The sequence below is a fragment of the Wolffia australiana genome, chromosome 15 (assembly GCF_029677425.1).
Source record: "Wolffia australiana isolate 7733 chromosome 15, ASM2967742v1".
Classification (NCBI taxonomy): Eukaryota; Viridiplantae; Streptophyta; class Magnoliopsida; order Alismatales; family Araceae; genus Wolffia; species Wolffia australiana.
Genome location: NC_135849.1, coordinates 13,481,410 through 13,504,683, shown reverse-complemented (window position 1 = coordinate 13,504,683; position 23,274 = coordinate 13,481,410). Strand labels below are relative to the sequence as shown.

The following is a 23,274-nucleotide window of genomic DNA, read 5'->3' as shown; positions in this document are numbered from 1 at the left end:
GATTCTAGACATGAGTATCATTACTTTAAGAAGCCTAGATATAAAATTTCACCATCATCCCCATCCATTCACCCTACTTTTTCTTCCTTGTACACCTCTCTATATTTGCCCATTTTATAACACTTTCTCTCTATAGAATAATTTTTTTACATCTCCAAACCTTACAAAAAAATATTTTTATTCACTTTTTATTTGAGTATAATTTTAAAAAAATATAAAAAATATAGTAACTATATTTCTCCTTTTTTCATTAAATAAATTATGGATAATTTAGATAAATAGTTTAATCATGTTATTCTTTCTCTGCTCAAATAAAGATTCAATGAAATCCCAAAAAATCCAAAAAATATAACTTTTAATTATGAACTTATTTCTTTCACTTTCAATCGTAAATAATTCCAAATTTTATTTGATGCCTCCCTGCGGATGGCACCTTACATACCTTACATTATTTATATATTATTATTAAGTGAAAGTATTGTATGTCGTTTATACAACACATTGCTTATAGTAAATTATTTATAGAGTATTAAGTGAAGATATTATCATAAGTAATTTTATTTAAGTTTAAAATAAAACAACGACATGAACCCCTTAAATTTGGACTTATCATATGGCTATGTGTAATTGAATTTAATTCAAGTTTATTCCCTAAAAAATCAGCACAAGCCGCACGAGTTAGGACCTTAGCATGTTGAATCTCCTTGTATTATCCTTGCCATCAAACCCCGTAGACGTCAAAATAACCTTCTATGTGTGACACTCTAGGCCCATGTACTAGTCTTGTCAATGAATGCATACCCCAATAACTCTTTATTATGTAATATAATTATATATCAATAAGTGACACATCAATTTAACCCAATGAATAGGTCGAGTGGCCTACACATGAGGTATTGAGATAGACTAATGCTCTATGGGGTATATATGAGTTTATCAATATTCAACGATATAACATATTCATTATAAATTACATGTGATGCTTATAATTGAAGTCCATTTGTATGTGCAATGTCTAAGTTAATTATGATCACATCATAATACGACAATCACAAGTATTTAAACATATGCTCTAAACATTTATAATCAAGGGATACTCGGAAGGACATCAAAATATTGAAAAATAATAGCACTGTCTAGTCCGTTTTATATGATTAATATGATCAATCTCATAGCCATTCGTGTAACGCTATGGAAACATAGTGTTACACGAATTGATATGTATGAATCCCTTAATGGTATTCTATCTAACATCAATCAAGTTGATTCATGTCATGATTATGTGTGTGGTCCTTAGACTTGAGATACTGAAGATACCTTTCAGATGGACGGCTATGTTTTGACTGTGATCTATGAGTCCCTGACCATGAGATTCTGAATCATCCAATGAAGATGCGATCGACCAAAACAAGGGAAGATGGGATATACCAAAATAGAAGATTGACTTAAGGAAGAGGATCTAATTAAATCTTTTGCCTTGGGTACTAGAAATATTAGAGAAGGTGTTCTCTGATGATTTCATCATGCATCAATACTTACTAGAATGATTAAATAGTATTTTTCAGTTAAGTATACCCAAAGTCATTTGGGAGTCTCACACATACATCACATTTGATTTGCGGTTCAAATATGCTAATCCTGGAAAAAAGTTTTAGGAACTAATGAAGACGAAGGCCTTGATTTTTTATGGAAAAACCTCAAATCCTACCTTGAATTCAAAGCTGATTAGTCAGTCAATAGCCTGAGTTGGATGCAGATTCATTGAGAGTTATGGTATCTAGATTCAAATTAGGGTGATGTTCTCCTTATTTGTCTCCATATCTTTTGGTATGATATTCTATTTCTCTGCGAATTGGCATGTATTAGCATCAAGATAATTTCCATTTGTTTTGGATTAATATAATAGACTATTCATCCTAATATTTTTTTTGGATTTTATTACTAGGTTTTGTATGATCTATGTAGTATCTTTTCATAGTAATCACACAAGGAGGTTTTTGTGATTTTGGTCTAGCATTCATTGCTCTTTTTTGTCAAATTCATTCCAGGTTGAGATATTTGGTCTGAAAAATAAATGAATTATTTAAAATCATTTGTTGTCGAAGCCTATTTACCAAAAAATGAACACAATTTATGTTGCTCAATACCTTAATGCATAGCCTCCTTGATTGCGTGTATTCAAAATATGCCCATCAAAGAACTCAACATCTAGATTTAGACCAAGTAAGAACAAATTGAGTCTAACCCTACAATCTTTCAAATCCCTATCACTGCTCTAATCTGCCATCCGCTTCCACCCTCGATGAAACAAGACATTTTGATCAATCTATCCATCCATCAGTCTATGTATCTACACATCTCTGTATCTATATTTTGCTCAACCAATTTACATATCTTTTCTCCATCTATTTTCTCTTAAAAAACAAATAAATATAATTTGATTGTCTTCAGAACTAAAACTTTCATATAGTAAGGGTCAGACATTTCAGACCGAGAACCAGTTTGATGGAACTGAACAGGGAGCATAGGTCCCCTACTTGAGAGTGGACCAGTTTGTCAAACAGGTTTAGGTCCACAGGTTAAACCAGACTACCACCGGAAGTATAATATTTAATATTTTTTATAAATTCTAAAAATATCAAATCCAACTTGATGGAGAGGTTTGTATTGGACCATCTGTGGGCACCTACTGGGTGTAGAGTATCTTTAACATTACTATGAACATAAATTTTCTACTTTGACTTTGACATTGACTAGTTAACCTGACCAGACCAGGGCCGAACAATTACGGACCGAAACTTGACCAAAGTTTAGGTAAGGTTTATGTTAAATATACGGTCCTAAAATAATTATAAAAGTTAGCTCATGATACTAACTGGGCCTAAGCCAAATGATATTTATACGGTCCAGTCCAGTAAACTTATAAACGGGGGTATAGATAATTCTATCAAACGAAGCCAGCGAAAGACGAAGGAAGCAGCGGAGAGGAGAAAGAGGATGCTCGCCCGCTAGGTTTTCTCCCATTCTTCGATTGATTCTTCCGATCGATCTCGTTAATCGTTCTTCCTCGGCGTTCGTCGTTCTCCGTTGCTCGGCGAAGCCGTTCGCATGGCGGATGTCATGGACATGCCAGCGGAGGCCATGGATCGCCGTCGCGAGCACAAACGGGGGAGGGCGCAGCCCGGCGATTCGCCGCCTCCTCCGCCGACTAGAAGAGACAAAGAGCTTCAAAGGGATAGGCGAGATGAGTACAGAGACTCGAGGAACAGGTCGCCTGGGCTTCCGCTGCCGCCCCCGCCGCCGGGCGGGCCGTCGTCGAGAGGGGACAGGGAGTATCGAAGGAGGAGCAGCCCCAGCCCGCCTCCGTATCGCGATCGCCGGCACTCGCCGCCGCGGCGATCGCCGCCTCCTGGCCACTTCAAGCGCCCTCGAAGAGATAATGGTGGGTACGAGAAGCGGCGCGGCAGTCCTCGAGGTGGATTTGATGAGAGGAGGTGATACATGACGATTTTCTTTTGAAAAATTATCTGGGTTCCTTGTTAATTTTCAATTGGCTTATGATTTTTTACATTTAGATTCATTCATTGTGTATTCTGCGTTTATTTTCCAGTGGATTACATTCATCGTGTATTTCATATTCTTCTATGACAGCGTTCTTCTTATTTCTTTTGTTTTTATTACTTTCTGACTTAATTTATCCTGCTCTCAGGCTTAGTTATGATTATGTCGGCGGTTATGATAGAGGTGGGCCTGGAGGAAGGCTTGGGTATGTCGATGATAGAATGCAAGGGCGTTATCGGTCATCTGGTAATTTCCAGGCATATCTCTGTTCTATGTTAAATCTCGTTTTAATGAGGACTATGCATTGTTAAAAACGTTTAGGTGCGATTATTTTATCTGGAAAAGTTTCTGCTCGGGTAGATTTGATTTATGTTTCAGCCGACAGGAAGTGGGTTTTAGTTGTGATTTATTTCTGGGGAGTGGACCTACCCCCTTGCACTCATCGTGTATAATAGAAATGTATAGATAGGTAGACGTAATGTAAATACAGTACTGTTCGTTTGATCGCTAAATTAAGAGTCTGGAGTTTGCATATTGGGTTTTTTTGAAATATTTTTTATCCTAAGACGGGATTTCTCGTTAAATCTGGTGCAGAATACCCTGAATCTGGGCGTGCGACACTGAGAGATGGAGGTCAAAGGTTTGCTACTTGGCATTTGGTGCACACTTGCCGTTTCTTTGTCATTTCTTTGATTATTTTTCCGTTAAATTCTGGTATCTATTCCGTTCCATGAGATGGATACTGAAAAATTTGAGATTTTAAGGGTTTGATGTCAATTTTCCCTTCCATCTTTTCTGTGTCTTCCGATTTCTGTTATTCTGTTACGATCCCGGAATATGAAGAATGCAGGTCAATGCTGGAACCACAAATCTAGAATGTAGCTCGAAGTTTTAACATAGAGGACTATGAAATCACAAATGGAGTTGTAGAAATAGAGTGGAAGAAGAAATGAGAACAATACGGTCAATTGTATCAATCGATCGTCCTCTGGACGGAAAGGAGAATCTCCAAGTCTAGCCCTCTCCAGTGTCGGATGTCCCCCGTGCTCCTCTTCAAGAAAGTCTCTCCCCATCTATTGGTCTCCTCAGCTTCTTATTTACAGCTCGGTCTCGTGTCTATTCGTGCCCGCGCTCAGATCCACACGTGGGGGTCTGGTACTTTCCTCTGTCGCACGTACTTGTGTGGAAGGATCGTATCATATTCTCGATCAGATAAAATGTTATGCTGTCGTGTAATTACCTGGTCAACTAATTTTCACACATTTTTCTGAATGGCTTTGATGTATTTCAGGGAGGGCTTGATGTCTTATAAACAATTCATTCAAGAACTTGAAGACGATATTTTACCTGCGGAAGCGGAGCGCAGGTCTGTGGTCAATGTATATTTATGTGGGAATTTGTGTTGTACTCGCTTTATGGTGTGGCTTCGACGAAATCAATCCATTTTATTCAAATATGTAGGTATCAGGAATACAGATCGGAATACATTGCAACCCAAAAACGTACATTCTTTGAAGCCCACAAGGAAGAAGAATGGTGATTCTCATTTGCTTCTTTCAATCCGATCTTGTGTTATCTGTGAAACTTGACTTATCTTCTGTTAATGCGTCTCGTTGCAGGCTGAAGGACAAATATCATCCTACAAACGTAGTTTCTGTCATAGAAAGGTGAGTTGACATCAGGACTTGTAATCAACGGGAAGGTGGGATAATTAAAGAAATAATCACATCCCAAGTGCAAATATTTTCACCTAGAGATTTCTATCAAACTTATTCAACCTTAGGAGCTAGTTGATGATGCATCTTCTTTCAGTAAACATCGTCATTATTTTCTTCTCTACGCAGGAGGAATGAGCAGGCGAAGACGGTCGCCAAAGAACTACTGCTTGATCTACACAGCGATTCATTGGACACGTGAGATGTTTATACAAATAATATAATTAGATGTCTTATTTATAACTTTGAAACTTACAAAAACTTGTGATGTTATCCTTCTGTTTCCACAGTGGCCCAGGGCTGACGGCAGCATCGTCATTGGTCAACTCTGAGGACGAAGGTGATGTGGGTGGGAAAAGAAGAGGTAGACATGTGCGGGGCGCTGCCAAAGAGAATGATCCAGCCACATCAGCCCCCAAGGCCCACCCAGTCTGCTCAGAGCCACGGAGGATTCAGTCTGACGTGGACTTGGCCCAGTCACTTGTGCGCAAGCTCGACGCCGAGAAGGGTGTGGTAGACAACGTCCTCTCTTCCAGAAGCAGCGAAAAGTCAGACTATGAGAAGTCAACCCTGAGCGGGTCAATGGGCCCAATTGTGATCATCCGTGGGTTGACCTCGGTCAAAGGCCTGGAGGGTGCAGAGCTGCTGGATACACTTCTCACTTATCTATGGCGTGTCCACGGCGTGGACTACTACGGCATGGTTGAGACCAGCGAACCTAAGGGTCTGCGCCACGTCCGAGTCGAGGTCAAGAACTTTGATCTGACTGGGCCTGCGGCAGCAGAGTGGGAGAAGAAATTGGAAGGTTTTTGGCAGGGGAGGCTGGCCGGCAGTGACCCATTGGAGGCGAGGGCGGCCAAGGAGAAGATTGATGCAGTGGCGGGTGAGTCGCTGGACCCTCTTGTCAGGAAAATAAGGGATGAAAAGTACGGGTGGAAGTATGGGTGCGGGGCCAAGGGCTGCACCAAGCTTTTCCATGGTGCTGAGTTTGTTCACAAGCATCTCAAGCTTAAGCACCCGGAGCTCGTCCTTGAGCTCACCGTCAAGCTCCGGGAAGACCTCTATTTCCAGAACTACATGAAGTAAGTGCTGATGGATTTACTTTCTCAACTAATCTCTTTATATGTATTTATTATTTACTTTCTCGACGCAGTGATCCGGATGCCCCCGGTGGGACGCCTGTCATGCAGCAGCCTGCTCCTTCAGTGAGTTTCTGGTCTTGCCTCTCCATAACAGGTCTAGCATGCTTTAACTTGTGTGATGGCCATGGCAGAGGGATTGGGTTCAGCGGCCAAGGCGGAGGGACCATGACAGAGCTGAACAGGAAAGTGACGACAGCCGGCTTAACCGTTCAGAGAACTCGCCACCGCCTGAGTTTCCAGGGAGGAATGGCGATGGCGTGAATGGTGATGAGGGACGGTTTGACAGCTTCGCGGGGCCGGGGCTCCATGGAGGGCCCCCCTTCCCCTCAGACATTGCTCCGCCACCAGTCCTCATGCCCGTGCCCGGTGCTGGGTACGCCATTGTTGCATCCACTTCTTCTCAAGACTTTGAATCTCTCATCGTTTATCCATCTTGGATGCAGGCCGTTGGGTCCGTTTGTGCCGGCTCCGCCGGAGGTGGCGATGAGGATGTTGCGAGAGGGTGGGCCGCCGCTGCCGTTTGATGGTGGCGCCCGGGGTAGGAATCGACCGCCGATGCCCGGTCCAGGACAGATCCTCGGAGTTCCGCCGCCATTTCGACAGGATCCGCGCCGCCTCAGGAGGTAAATTTGGTTGCACCTCTTTTGCCGCCGCCGCCTTCTTCCTTGCCGGCATCGGGTATCTGATATTTTTTCTCTTCTGGCAGTTACCAAGATCTTGATGCGCCGGAGGATGAAGTCACAGTCATCGACTACAGGAGTCTCTAATGCGGTGCGCTTCTTTCTCTCTCTGCCGCTGTTTCTCTCTCTAGAAGAGGCACTCAGTTGTAGGGGAGAATTGACTGGGAGACTGCTCCTTTTTGTTTCTAGTGTATTCTGCAAACTTGTACTCTCAGTCCTCTCTCTATCCGTGTTTCTATCTGTCTCATTCCTCTCTCAGTATCTGTTTCTCTCTCTCCCTCTTTCTGCCTCTCCCTGGAAGTGTCTCTCACTGTCTTCCTCAATCTCTGTTTCTCTCTCTATTCTCTCTCAGTATCTGTGCTTCTCTCTATTCCCTCTCAGTATCGGTTTTTCTCTTGCTCTATTCTCTCTCAGTACCTGTTCTCTCTCTCTCTCTCTCTCTCTCTCTATCTATCTCTATTCTCTCTCAGTATCGGTCTTTCTCTTGCTCTATTCTCTCTCAGTACCTGTCTTTCTCTCTCTCTCTCTCTGTATCTATCTCTATTCTCTCTCAGTATCCTTCTTTCTCTCTCTTTCTATTCTCTCTCAGTATCTGTCTTTCTCTCTATTTCATTATGAAAATTAGCATCGCACATGCATTACTATAACGAGATTGTATTGGTGGATAGTGAATGAGATGCAAAATGTGTGTTTGGCTCGCTGGTCACTTATATTTTCATCAATTTCCCACTTGAAAAAATCTAATAACTCCTAGCAAACCAACCCTTTGTCTTTTTTGTGATCCTCAAAATACATTGAGCTAATAGTTGTCTATGAATTTGCTATACTGTCGGTCCATTGAACACTTCCATTATGAAATCTCCTTTTATGGATGATCTCCCTAATCAAGTGAAGTGTTTTAGCAAGTCCTTTAGCTTCTAATAAGACAGATTCTTTCACTTGTGCAAAAGCACCATTCATGCCACACAATAGTGGAATATGGTTGTGATCAAAGATGTAACTCTGAGGTTAGTGATGAGCATTTCGATCACCCTTTATCCTTGGAGCCATCAGCTTAAAATGTACTCAGCTCCTGTTTTCAAGTTTTAAGTTAACATACTTGAAATCCTTCCAATAGGCTTTATCTCCACGCTGCAAAAGCATGACTTTCAAATGTTAGCTTTATATCATTTATATATCATTCAAAACTTAATTTTTTGTGCTACCCTTGAATTCAATTCATCTTATCCATGAAGTAGAATTATTTTCTTGTCTTCTCAAGACATCAAAAACATATCTCAATCATTTAAGTGCATATTACAATTAGAGCTAAGGACAGTTTAGGCCTCACACATAGAATGGGGTACGTGATGAATCATCTTATCATGGTAGAATGAACCTCTCTTAGAGTTCTCCATTCCAAATCCCCTTTTGATGATGATTTCTATGTTAATGGATTTGGAGACTAGTGATAACCTTCTTGACTTTTCTCTATAGATCCATATTCATGGAGAAGATATTTGATAATTACCCCTTAATCGAGGATGTTAGGTTCTAGGGTCTCAACCCAAATTAAAAACATAGAACGATTCACAGCTGAAGGCGTAAAACAGAATTGTTAGGGCATCAACAAAATATGAAACAAATCACCTTAGCATGAAGCACATATGTGATTCTATCAATCCTCATATGAGTTGTGTAGAAGTACCCATGCGATCCTCAGCACATCAAATCTCCTCCTTTGCCCCTTGACAAGTTCCGTTCACCCTTTGTCATCACCGTTAAGGTGTTTTGATTGCATTAGAATTGGAGATGAGCTTTGAGGAGAAGGGAGAAGAAGGGGAAGGCCCTTGAAGAATTCTGGTATGAGTGAATTTCATTTAGAACTTTCCCTATTTATACTGTGGGTAGTTTTTATTAAAAACTCAAACTTTAAGTTTATCTTTTAATATTCAAAAGACCATTTGTGTGTGACTCTCTAGGTCCTTGTATCATTCTAGTTAATGATTCGTTGGACCAATAACATTTAGAGGCCTTATAAATTAATTGACGAAATCATCATATAGATTAATTAATGTCAAATTGATTTAACCCAATCGATAGGTCGAGTCTCTAACCTATAAGATACAAGGGAGTGTATATCAACTCACTCATAGAATATTTTCATCATCGGTGTCTGTGTACGTATAGTCCCTTATCTACGTGACACTCTTAGGACGACTTAGGTATGTTAAACTATGAAATCCTAATCGATCATCCGAGTAGTAATGATTCGTTCATAAATCATTAGAGTACTCATCTCTAATAATTTATTGCCTTGGCCAAGGACTTCATCGCATCATCTTCCTTGAGCTGTCTCCTCTTATACCAAGGATGGTCAATTCCATCTTGACCCCTCAATCATCTTCATTAACTTATTGATGTACATGAACTAAGACTGTTTAGAATTCCATGATTAGAGACTCGTAGGTCAAAGTCAAAGTACAACTCTTCATCCATATGACGTCTTTGATCTCTCAATTCTAAGGACCATTTACACAACCATGATATGAATCTACATGATTTACATTTTAGTATAGTACCGTTTAGGGATTCATAAGAATCAGTTCAGCAAACATTTTCCACTAAAGATCATCCGCTGTCTATCCTTAGTGTATCCGCACTAATGGTTATGCGACCAGCCATACTCATTACATGAGTGAGGCTGGATAGTGCGATTCTATCCAGAAACTTTGATGTCATTACTGAATATCCTTCAAATATGAATTTTTAGATTATTTGCTTAAAGACTTGTGAACTCTATATTATGATCATGAATTCATAGACTTCACTAAAAGTATCACGCATGCATTATAATCAATATATTTTATTAACGGATATGGAACAATAGATGGAATGTGTGATGGGCTTTCTTACCACATTTATTTTCGTCACTTATTTGTTATCATTTATTAAGTATGCATAGTCGTCATCTGCTTGATGATTCTAAGATGACTTAGGGTATTTTTAGAAATAAAAAATCCTAATAAGTCATCCGAGTTTGTAATGATGCATTCAAAAATCATTATAGAACTTTTTAATGATATTCCACTAACTTGACCTGGGACTTTATCACATTATCTTCCTTGGGCTGTCTCCTATTATAACAACGTTGGATGATCTCATTTTGATCTCTCAATAAGCTTCAAGGATGTGATTTGGAACTCATATGTCTTTGTCAAGTTACAACCGTCTGTTTATAAGGTCTTTGGTGTCTTAGGTAGAACCATTTACACAACCATGATGTAAATAAAATTTATTATAAATTTAATATAATGTCATTTAAAAATTTGAACGGATCAATTCAGTGAACTCTTTTCTCTAAAGAACATCCACTATTTATCCCTAGTGTCTCACACTAGTGGGTATGTTGCTGGCCATACTCATGAGATGAGTGATACTAGATAATACTATTCCATCCAAATAGTTTTAACGCCATCCTGAGTATCCTTCGAATAAGAACTTTTATATCACTTGATCAAAGATAAGTGATCTCATCATAATTCACTAAGTTGAATCATATAATTGCGGACTTTGTCATAAGGATCACATGTGCATCATTGTGAATAGAATTGTATTAACAAATACAATTCTATTGTGCATCATTGTGCATCATTGGCGACAAAAACATGGACGGACGAACGTCGTGAGCGCGAAAAAACAGGATGAAAACTAGACGGACGAGAACAGGATAAACACAAAACACGAGAAAGATAGACGAAAAGCGGGAAAGATAACCAGAGCAAGATCACCCGGTCTTCAACGTCGTGGGCGCGTGGCGCGGATGACGTTGATGACGATCCTCGATGGCGTGCGCCATCAATCTCTTTCATGGAATCTTTGTCTTCATAGTTATCGTGTAGGTATAATACCTCATCTGCTTGATGACCCGAGGATTAATACGAGACCATGATTGGTCATCCCAATTGGGAATTCATCTAAGCCTCTTCTTTGATATTCCACTATCTTGGTAAAGGACTTGATTGTATTGTCTTCCTTGTGGATCTCCTATTATACCTTATTGGACTTGTCGCAGAATTTCATCTAAACGGTTTGAAATACCATGATATCATAGTGAAAGCATAACTATTAATCTAAACATTTTTTTTTGTGTCTCAGGTTTAAGGACCACATACACAACCATGATGTGAATCAACTTGATTGGTAGTTTGGTATGCTACCATTGAAAGATTCATGTGAACCATTTTGGTGAACTCTTTGCCCCAAGGACATCCACTATCTGACTTTAGTTTCTCTACACTCAAGGCTTCTATTGACCATACATATCATTTGAGTGGGATATTTTGATGTCCATCTCGGATATACTTCAAAGAAAAATATTTATAACACATTTAAAGACCACTGATATCTATATTATGAACTCATCAGAATAGAAATATCACTTAATCATATCGTGTACCTATGTACTTTATTATACATATCAACGTGCATTATATAAATATAATGTATTGATAGATATTTAGAGAAATGTGGAATTTGTGATTGACTTTCTGGTCAATCACAAATTCCACATTTCTGGTCAATCACAAATAATGTCAGTACGGTGGACCATGATTTTTCAAGTACACGATTAGATTTGGCTCATCTAAACCTAAATCATGTGCAAGGTGAAAATTGAGGTGGGAAAGGTTGAAATAAAGTAGTGAATAACTTTATATGGGAGATACTAGTCTTCAAAGTGAAATCAGTTTCCTCTTTAAGAAAACTTCAAAAAGGTAGAAAAAAATATCACATATCCAAATCATCTTGAAAAAATCATGATATTTTGTTGGTATTGAAGAATATCCATGATGAGTGTAAAAAAGTTGAGAGGTGAGAACCATTATAGGGAGGACAAAAAAAGATCCATTAAAAATTAAAAGGAAACTAATGCTTAAATTAAGGAATCACAAATTACCTTTTAAAAACAGTTCAGGCGATGAGTCCACAGAAATGAAGAGTGTTTCCTGTGACCAAAGAGAGAAGAGGAGTGGATATGTGTCATTCAATGAATGAATCAATGCTGTGACAATTGAGAGATCCAATAAAAAATCACAAGTAAAAATTTTCCATGAAAAAGAATTTTTTGAACACCTTTATTATCAAGAGATAAATAGCTAAATGTGAAGGGTTTCCAGTGAAAATTCATCAAAAAATTATTTTATGTAATATTAATCTCAATAATCGAGTTTTTTGGACTTCAAGCTTCCTATCCCTTTTTCCAAGTGCCACTTAATGTATGTCACTGACTTGAGTCTATGTAACATTTGGTAAAATTGAAAATATAGTGATAATGTCTATGATTTTGAACCTTGAAGTTATTATTAGATATGGGAAAATGTTATCTGTCAAGATATTCAATATTGGGCATAAAATTACTTATTTCCAAAAGTTGGAAATCGTACTGATAATTATGTAACAAAATCCTTAATGGATGTCTTGATTGTAGCCTATGGTATGACCAATATTTATTGCTGTTGCATCTACCAAATGCCAATAATAATAAACATATTATGATAAAATTAGGGACATTGATATCAGTATCATAGACCATAAAGGTAACATAATTATATTATAAAATCCTTAATTTATAGACCTTAAAGATCAGTTTCATGGAATCTCATAACAAAGATTAACCTTATCTATTGAGGGTTCATTTAATTTTATTTATTATGTAAAATATGATGTAACATATTTAAAAATAACCCTGATTTGTTTTTTTAAGAGTTTAACTAGCGGGTGCAGTATAAATTTATCATTGTTTGTACAAGATAGTAAAGAATGGAAAATAATATGAATTTTTTTACATTAAAAATTAAAACTGATAATGTGATGTGGTCTTACTCAAAATATTTTGAACACTTTCCAAAATGTCTGACTCATGATACATATATACATATTATGAATGAATTATCCTTAGATCAAAGACCCCTTCAGCTGCTTCTCAGCTCATTTCAGGTTGTGACAGCCTCGAAGGGGCATCAAAGTTTCAGGAAGGTGCCATAAGATGTTGAGGACGGTGCCAGAACGTCCACTTAAATTGACGACATCATATCCTTCCACTTAAAGTGTCACGTGATGACCAGGGCTTCAGCTCGGGTTGACTCGCAGCTCAGTCATGGCTTCTTTGCTATTTTTTTTAAGATCGCGGCTTGTTGGGACACAATATTTCTCTCATGTTGTTGGCCTAGGCTGGTGCAAATATGAAGAAAACTGTTGTTTATAATTCCATATCAGAATAAATGGAAATATGGGCTGCCATATAAATACCATTTGACTATAGCCTTTAAAATAAAATACCATCTCCCCCACACACGTGTGCGGGCTACTCCAGTATGGGCCCCCTATTGGCTCTTTATTCTTTCCTTTTGAGGGCTCATTGTGTGGTTCGAGTGCTGGCTTGAGTGCTGCCAGTGCTCAGATCAGTTGCTACTGACTCTTGCCCCTTAAATTTTTTTTGTTTTATTTTTATGTTTTTTTACTCCAACTCTGAAAAATTTACAGCATGAAGTCAGAAGAGAATTGAGTCCGTAATAATGATCCTTTAGAATGACATTTCGGATGAGACTTTGTGGGCATATAAATTTTATCCGAGTTATATACTAAAAGCTGTTATTTTAATAAGACGAAAAAATTATGGATGAAATGAGAGTTTATACCAGAATGAGGGTAAGATGAATAGAATGATGCAAACAATAACCTGAAAATGATTAGAGTTTCATGGCTTATGTTGGGTTTATCTAAGAATTAGCATAGGACTGCTAAAAAAATACACAAGAGCAGTTGCCATGGAAAGATAAAGTTTCTCAAATATAGTGCTAATTTTAAAATAAGAGAAGATTTCATATTATTTGGGAAAAACCTTGACACAAATGGGCCATCCACCAAAATATTAGGAAAAATGACACAAAGGAGTGTCTGTAGTTTAATATCATAGATATGCTTTGGAGTGTTCACCCTATTTGATTCGATATGAAGTACATCTAAAATATGATAAAGATAGGTTAATGTTAGTTTAAATTTGAATTCCTGTTCTCCAAGGCATGTCATTAAAAAAAATTCAAATTTTAGACAACATTTTTTAGATAACTTCCAAAAAGTGTAGCAGTTTATGAAAAGCTAAATAAAATGTAAAATAAGAAACGTTACTTTCATCATAAAACAAATAGGTTCCAACTACACAAAAATTATAAATTCATGTTTCTTGTGTATCCAAATATGACACATGAAACAGCCATTAAGCAGTTAGGTATATAGTTGAGAATATTCATGGGAAGACAAGCGGAACATGCCTCATTATTTTATTATGAATAAGAATAAAAATGACTACTGAATCTATTAGATAATTTTTTATTAATAATGAAAAGAGACTAATACCTACAGTATGGTCCAAATCATATTTTTAGAACATACCAAAAAATAAATGATTCAGACATAACTGTTTTTTATGAATCTCACTTTGAAACGACTACATACCTTTTGGTCTATTTTGAGTACATAAGATACCCAAAAAAAATATAACAGATTCAAAGCATGACATTTCATGTAGGGGTGTGATTTGTATCTAGTAATGACCAGATTGCTGTATTCATTATCTCATCATGAATCTGATTCAAAGAAGATCACTAAATATTTATAGAAGACCATATCATCCATAAGCTTATTCAGAATCTGTTTAAAATTAGACTTATGGATTCCATATCTATTCTCAGTATGGATTAAATGTTATCTGAAATCATACCATAAAATCCAATACACATTCTGAACATAATGATGAACCCATTAACCTCATCTCTATCAACTTTAGAGTAGATAACTACATCATTATGTTATGAATTAGATTCATTCTATGCTACGATAATTTAGGCCTGATCTGAATTTGACTAAAATTATAAATAACACCTAATGTGGTCTAGTTTATGTATACATGGATTGTCGCCGTAGTTTTTAGTCAATCATAGTTTGGGGCCTTTTGGGCCTGATCTGAGTTAGATACAGAAAATAACATATAATTTCTTGTTTATTATAAATATGATTCAAACTAATGAATGTATGGTTGGGTGTTTATATGTATTTTCAATAAATATCACATAATTAATTGTCTGATCTGATTCAGATCCAAAAGAAGATGATGATTCCATCAATCTGCTTTAACTCCAATATGTAGTAGATTAATGAGTCCATAATACTTTTTGAATATTATAAAGAGCATTAAAACAGGTTTTCATGGGCCTGTCTAGAATATGTTACTGTAAAATAACAAAATAAAATAAAAAAGTGCATAGTGAAGTTATATAGTAATAACAATAACAACTGTATAATTAAGATATATGATGTTCCCTTTGAATCTATAACCACATTATTTTAATTTTTGTCATCATTTATGACCATATAATTTCATTTTAAGCAGTCTTCCTGGAGCAAAACATGCACTAAGACTATTAGTTTTATGCCCTGTACCTGTGACCATGACCTTTTGTATGTCACTCCAGCATGGGTAGCCAAGTAAAACTGCTTTTTAAGGTGCTGGTCGCATAAAGTAACCGTATTGATATTGGTGCAAGAGACAGGTACTGGATTGTAACCTTGTGAGCCCATATAATCACAATTAATATGCTATTTTAATAATAATTTCACGCATTTCATAAGTTTATTTTCGTTAAATGATTTTAGATTCATGCTATTTAAACTTAAAATATATCCTTCATAAATGGAGTGCATAAAGTTTTTGTTGTTCTTATCTATTTCAAACACAATGGAAATGTGAATAAAGGACTAATCTATTATAGTGTACTTTTAATCAATATGGGTATGTTTATATATTCCTACATGTTACTCTAGAACATTCTGAATGAAAAAATGTTATCTTAAATATGATATCTAATTATGTGATTATCTGATAAATTACGAGATTTTATGTATTCTTCTCGGTACAAAACCTATTATATCCATTTTTATGCCAATAATATTATACCAACTTTTTGATCAATATATTTGAAGGAAATAAGGAGAGTAGTTTTAGTGATATTAATATTTGAATTTTTCCATGGAAGTAATGTTTTATCTTTAATTAGTTATTTAATGAAGTGGGCTCATAAAATTATTTGGACATGAAAGTTATTTAACTAGAGTGACATATAGGCCTAAAGGGTTATACAAATAATAATTTTTGAATATCGTGGATCTGCTTTTAAGTTTGAGACTTTCATGAAAAAAATTTATGGGGACGAAGACTTTTATGAAAAATTTTGAATAGTTTTATGAAAAATTTAAAATACTTTCCTAGAGAAATTTGGGACAGTAAAAATAAGGGAGAGCGTGATTTTTGATACCCATGCAAGTCATTCTTGAGTGCACTATGCTATCTTCTCTTTCTTTTACCAAGTTCTGTTCCTAGTGAGATTACATGGAGATGAAATACAATTCCTGGAAGAAAATTTTAAGAGAAGGGAAATTATCTCTAACACTTTCAATGTTTCATTAACACATTTAAAGAGCATACATATAAACAATTTTGAAGAGAGTCATAAATGGAAACAAAATATGGATCATATATGTGCTAAGTTGATGTGAGCATTGTGGATCATGAGGATTCATAATGAAAAAAAATACTTCTAAGTGAGTTAAAATATGTTGTATTTTAGGGCCTTAATTGAGGGGAAACTTAATTGAGAGAAAATTTGTAGAATACCGTGAACGGAATCACAATGATATTCAAAATACGATGATCAACTAACCTGGGCATGGGTGAGATAGGTTTTTTCTCTTTCCAATGAGAGAAGTGGGTTGAGCTGTTCATGTGTCCAGACACTAGGTGTATCCATGTGATCCCTTACACATCAAATTTCTTTCTTCAACTTAAGAACAACAGTTTTCGCTCCATTGTTGTCCTTACACTATTCGATTACATGAGGAGTGGAGAGGAGTTAAGGGGAGAAGGGAGAGGAGGGGTGAGGTATGTGAACCATGTTCACCTGGGTGAGTTTTCTTCATGGCCCCTTCCCGATTTACACTTCACCAATTTTTTGTTAAGAAATACCTAAACTTAGATTATATATTCTGACATCTATAAGACCATAAGCGTGTATTCCTCTAGGTCCATGTCTTAATCTAGTTACTGTCTTTCGTAGCTCAATAACCTTGTGGGCTTCCAAAATAATTATCTATACCATCATATAGATTAATTAATCAAAAAATAATGTAACATAATAGATGGGTCAGTGTTGTTGGATTCTTAGGCTTTCATTCTATACTTGAAATCTTTTTCATGCAAGGAAGAAATGAATTGATTCATAACTGATATATAACATAATAGATCATCATATTACTTTGTGAAAAACTTGTTCCACCCTTGACTTGCTCCTTAGAAAGTCTCTTTAAGCCATTCATGTACTCATCCACTACATATATATCACATGATTAATGTGCTGCAAGATCTCTTCGTATATCTCTCCAACTCTTCATGAAAATATTGTTGATCTCCTCATTATCAAGACTCTAGTGGAGTAAAAGAGATGGGAACTGAAAATGGGTGCCCCCCTATATTTATTATTATTTAAAAAAAAATCATAAAATCCCTTATAATTTTTAGTGTATGCTAATGTTATGTGTCTAACCCTTTTGGCCCATATATCACAAAATAACTTTAATGTCCCTATAGCACTTATTTACCAACCTCGTTATTTAAATATATTGACATATATGCTAATTAATCGAAGATCAATATAGTTTAAATTTCCACCCTGTGTGTTACCGTGGTACACCTCATGCTTTAGAATGTATGTAGTAGTGGTTGCACTCCCTATTGGAACCTTTGCCATCATCATTTACTGTGTACGTTAAATGCTTCATTCATGAAAGACCCTCATATGGCTGAGGGTAGGGAAAGGCATCAAACCCTAGTTCTTCATTCAGTTAGTACTGATGGGTAATGGAGATCGTTGGTGAAATCATTCTCCAATATCCTGAATACACTGGCTAGGAATTAACGAATCGTATTCCTTGAGTCTTTTTGCTCTTATACTGAGGGCAGACAATCCCTTCTTAACCATTCAATTATCTTCATGAAGTTCTGTCGGCACCTAAGTTCAGATTGGAATTTCAGGAATAGGAACATATAAATCTAGTCAAAGTACTACGGTCTATTTACAAGATATCTTTTGTGTCACAAGTCAAATAACACTTACACAACTATGACATGAATCAACCTGATTGATAGTATTGTCTAATACCATTCAGAGATTAATATAAGATGAAGTCCATGAATATATGATATATATTTAGTGTCTCCACACTAATGGCTATGGTATCAGCAATATACATCATAAGAGTGGGACTAGATAGTGCTATTCTATTTGGATATTTTGATTTCCTTCTTAAGTATCATTCAAATTTATAAAATTTAAAAGAATAGTGATCTTCGAACTATGATCTCAACACAATTTCTTAAGTCTGATCATGTATTCATTGATTTCATAATAAAAATCAGAAATGAATTCTAATGGATTGATTGTATTAATTAATGTTGACCATTTTCAAAGATGATATCAAGAGTCACATGATATTCACGTTGTTATGATAAATGCAATCTTCAGAAAACTAACATTTCTCTGAGAGTAAGTCCATACACATTATAAGAAGTTCATATCCAGGTACTACATTAAATAAATAAGTTTTCAAAAATAAGATCACATTAAAGTAAAAGAAGAACCGACCTCAGTGATGCATGAATTACATGAATAAATAAGACAAAACCCCCAAAATGTATATCATATAATGCTTAAGAGTATTAATTCTAAAAGGAAATCTTTGCACTAGAAGTCATCTTCATATTTTTCCTAACATTTCTTAGCATCTCCTACTTTGAGCCTACATTTTAAATCTGCCTTATATTGTAAGGTTTGTGGAAAAGATTAATTCTATAACCTAAAAAAAATATATTTTTATCTTTTTTCTAACATAACAACAAAGAATCTACCCATCCAAGTAGAGACATAAATTTAGAAGAAACTCATGCAAAAAAAGTGAGAGGCAGAAAAGGCTCTGAATTAGAAACCATAAATATATATATATATATATATATTGAAAAATTGAAGTAAATGATGTGGTGATTGAGAAAAAAACTCTAAACATGACAGAAATAAGAGATTAAGAGAAAGACTTTTCGATGATATTACCTAAAAAATGATCATCACAGATATATGTACTAGTTTATTGTGATTAGTTTGATACAATGATTTTTTCATATTCTAATTTGGATTGATTTTGTTCCACAGAAAATCCACAACCAGTCTTCCGCATGAGTAAGATTTCGTGACCCATTTGAGTAGGCTGTGCTTCACCTGTTCATTACCCTTGTTGGTTCAATAGGCTAATGAATACTTAAGAAGGGGAGGGATTGAATTAGATAGCTTAAATTTTAATTCATTTTTGGGATAAATAAATAAATAAATCTGATTTTTATGTTCAGTATATAATGTAAAATATAATGATGTGACACTATCAATGTTAACTTCAAATCTGGCTCACTAGATACTAGCGTCCTTCCAAAGTGAACTTGCACCTTTCTTCATGCTGAGTCCAAATGAACCTTCGTATTTTTGGGATATGTAGTTGATTGCTTCCGTAAGATCAGTTGAGGTTATGAGATTGTGACTTATTATATGTTCTTTCATTTTCACCTTTCCTTTGAATCTTTTATTCCGTATATTTTCCATCAGACTGTTCTTTTAGGAATTTTTTTTTACATCAGAAATTAAAGAGTAGTTAAGTGCACGACAACAATTTCTAACATGTCATTCTAAATGAGTGAATGAATAGATTTATGCTGCATGTTTATTTTATAGGTTTCATGCATGTTAGTTTCACGAGATATGAACTTGGCCATAGCGGGCAAGAAGATCATACATGGTAAACGGATTTGGGGAGATGGTTATCTTCTTTTTCATGGTTGTCTTCTACATAAAATGAAGAGATTAATTACTTGTGGATTTATTTAACCTAATTGATAGGCCAAGTTTCCAACATATGTGGAGCCAAGCTACGCTGGATGCTCCAAACGGTACAATGTTGACATTTATTCTTGTGTATGGGGATGTTGATCATAGTGTGAGTGAAATGTTGACAATATATTCTCAAATAAATGGGGATGCTGATCATGTGATGGAAATATATGCAAGACAACCAACATTTCATTATGAATCTGTGATGCTTAAAATGAAGTCCACGAATCCATGCGCTGTCTTATGGATAGCATAAGACAATCTATTCTAACTTGAAGGATGAGTATGGCTGATCCCCTACTCACTAGTGTGGAGACTCTTAGGATAGTTAGAGGGCACTATTTTTACAAAAAAGAGTCACTGAATTGATCACTATGAATCCTGGAATGGTTTTATACCATGCTGTCACTTTTACTAAGTCATCTCATGGTCATGGAAGTGGTTTTTACAGCTGAGACACCAAAGACATCTTATGGTTGTGCTTTGAACTTGACCTATGAGTTCCTATTCATGTAAGTTTAAGTTGTCTTAATTTTAGTAATAGTAAAAAGATCACAAAGATGATTAAGTGGTCAAGATGGGATTATATACATTTGGTCTAAGAGAAGACAACCCATGGAAGACATTGTGATGAAAAACTTGGCCAAGATAGTTGAATATCAAAGATGAGTTCCCCAATTATTTCTCAATACATCAATAGATTGGCTTGTGATAGACTCATTTTTTTGGAAAATTGTCAAAACATTGAGCCGGGTATGACGAACCCAAGAGTTGTACTCGTAAACTGATCTAGCCATGTCTTAGACACCACCCAATGATATTTTATACATGTAAGGTTGAGTGTTTAGAAGAGCTTATACACGTGAAGCGATCATACATATCTCAATTACACATGGACCCCACTCCTCCATGCGCATGACCCAAAGGAAAAAGATACAAAATTGATATAGTGCGTGTTATAGTGGGGGGGGGAGGGGGAGGGAGGGAGGGAGAGAGAGAGAGAGAGAGAGAGAGAGAGAGAGAGAGAGAGAGAGAGAGAGAGAGAGAGAGAGAGAGAGAGAGAGAGAGAGAGAGAGAGAGAACAAACGAGAATGAGAGAGGTAGACAGAGAAAGCAATCAAGATAGGGAGAGAACATAAAAAAATGAGAGAGGTAGCCAGAGAGAGCAAGCGAGACAAGGGGAGCTTGAAAGATATAGCATACAAGACAGAGAAAGAGATAACATGAGCGAGAGAGAGCTGGAGAGATATAACTGCTATGGTTCAAATTTAGGGTTTTAATGTTGTTGTTTTAATTCAGACTTAACCAACAATAGTTCTGAAAATTTTTCACTTAACTGCTCGATCATGAATATAGGACAAGAGGTCGATCCACAAAGAGGCAGAAATTTAATTTTGTAAATTTTGTGAAGCTCGAAATGAAGGAAATGAGTATAATGACTAGATATATAATTTTTGAGATTTTCTGGATTTATATAGTTTATATAATTTCCTATGATCTAAATTGAAGCAGAAATACAAGGAAAAAACACTAAAGAATATTTAATACTACTGCTTTAATTTTAATTAACAAAAAAAAATGAAAATAAATATTTTTAGAATTTCATGGAATTAAATTCACAATTAAAACCACTAGAAATAATGAAAACAAGAGTTAGATATTTTTTAAATTTTTTAAAGGCTAAATGACTAGATATTGAGTAGATTAATTTAGAGAATTTTTTCCTGAATTTTTTACGTTTTTTAAATGCATAAAATAGTTTTCGGGATGTTTCATAATTTTTATACAATTTTTAACCGCCAAAAATATAAATCTTACCTTTTCAAGTGATTGTCGGTGGGGGGAGCGGTGGGGGGCGGTGCTGGCGGTGATGTTCTTGTTGTGGCCTTTGTGTCAGCGGCCCACCTTGGGACTTAGCCAAAATTTCCTCTCCTATACGCACAGACTGACATATAGAAGGGTGTCCCTGCCACACAAGCGATGCACGACACTGCATAACATCGCACGATGGCGGCCGTAGGGGTAAAAGTCTGACTTGTTTGGCCTAGTTGATGAACTTTTGATGCATTTTTTTGGAATTTGAAATGGGAAACGATTGAGAATCTAGAGAGAGAATAAAAATGACTCTAGAGAGAAAAAGAGCGTATCTTAGGGAGAGAAACTGGTTGAAATGAGGAGATAGAGAGAGAAAATGAAAAAAATGGTTTAGGAGTTTGAGAGGGAAACTGAAGGTCCAAATGGTGAAGATTTTTTATGAAATTTTTAAGGAACAAGTTAGGGATATTGATGAAGTTCTAGACAGAGAAAGAGTCTATTCTTGAGAGAGACATTAGGAAAAACAAGTGTTTAGAGTGAGAAAGTGATAGATTTAAAAAGGAAATGGATGGATAATGATGGGAAAATGGAAATATAGGTTCCTAAAACCTCAATGCAAGTCTGGTGAGCCCTCAATGCTTCCTCTCAAGTCAGGATCCTTACATTTTTCCATGACCAGGCATTTTCAATGCAAACAAGAGAAGATATGGAATGAAAACTCCAACAAACTTACATTAAGCAGGTTGAACAACCTGGATTCTGAAACTACCTTGTCCTGCTGGCCAGCCACTTGCTAGAGAATGTCTAGAATGAGGGGAAATGAGGGAGAAAAATAATTTTTATACATAGGAAGAATTACAAAAATACCCATTTGAGCATTTTCTATTATCGTTCTTGCCATTTTGCCTCTTTTTCTCCATGGGTTGAGAGCTTTCCCTTGTAATCTTCAGCTTCTTTCTTTTTAAGGCTTTTAAGAGCACAATGGGCAGGTCAGGTCATGACCCATCTCCCTCTGATTTCTTTTTTTCAGGTCCACAACATCACTTGTCCCTTTGAAGCCTTTTATAGAATCACTAAGCTCCCAAAAATTCGCCAATTGTGGTATCTTCTCATTCCTGTAAATTTATGCACATGTGGAACAATAAAATACTCATCAGAAATCAAACTTCTTGACTTCAGAGGATTCAAGGAGGTTAGTTAAAAATAACCATAATGAGCAGAAAGAGGAATTTATAGCTAATGCATAAATATTCAATTAATTCAAACAATTACGTGATATATTCCCAATTAATAATACCACAATCATATAAAATGTATGGAAATAACAATGTGTTTATCATGT

At 36.1% G+C, this 23,274-nt stretch overlaps 1 protein-coding gene across 1 annotated transcript; it reads left to right on the top strand.

Annotated features, from left to right (window-relative positions):
• Positions 1 to 2,943: 2,943 nt before the first annotated feature.
• On the top strand, positions 2,944 to 7,312 carry SE (C2H2 zinc-finger protein SERRATE (SE)). The gene is made up of 12 exons (XM_078587076.1): positions 2,944 to 3,494; positions 3,710 to 3,807; positions 4,156 to 4,201; positions 4,853 to 4,927; positions 5,023 to 5,097; positions 5,181 to 5,228; positions 5,406 to 5,474; positions 5,567 to 6,358; positions 6,430 to 6,481; positions 6,550 to 6,791; positions 6,862 to 7,041; positions 7,125 to 7,312. The coding sequence occupies exons 1-12, from the start codon at positions 3,109 to 3,111 to the stop codon at positions 7,183 to 7,185; spliced, it is 2,124 nt and encodes a 707-aa protein (XP_078443202.1). The 5' UTR covers positions 2,944 to 3,108; the 3' UTR covers positions 7,186 to 7,312.
• Positions 7,313 to 23,274: the final 15,962 nt, after the last annotated feature.

Bases quoted from the DNA above. Each gene is read 5' to 3' on its own strand.
- SE (XM_078587076.1), top strand. From the start codon at position 3,109: ATGGCGGATGTCATGGACATGCCAGCGGAGGCCATGGATCGCCGTCGC. The intron at 3,808-4,155 runs GTAATTTCCAGG...AATCTGGTGCAG, and splicing joins AGGGCGTTATCGGTCATCTG to AATACCCTGAATCTGGGCGT. The intron at 5,475-5,566 runs GTGAGATGTTTA...CTGTTTCCACAG, and splicing joins CACAGCGATTCATTGGACAC to TGGCCCAGGGCTGACGGCAG.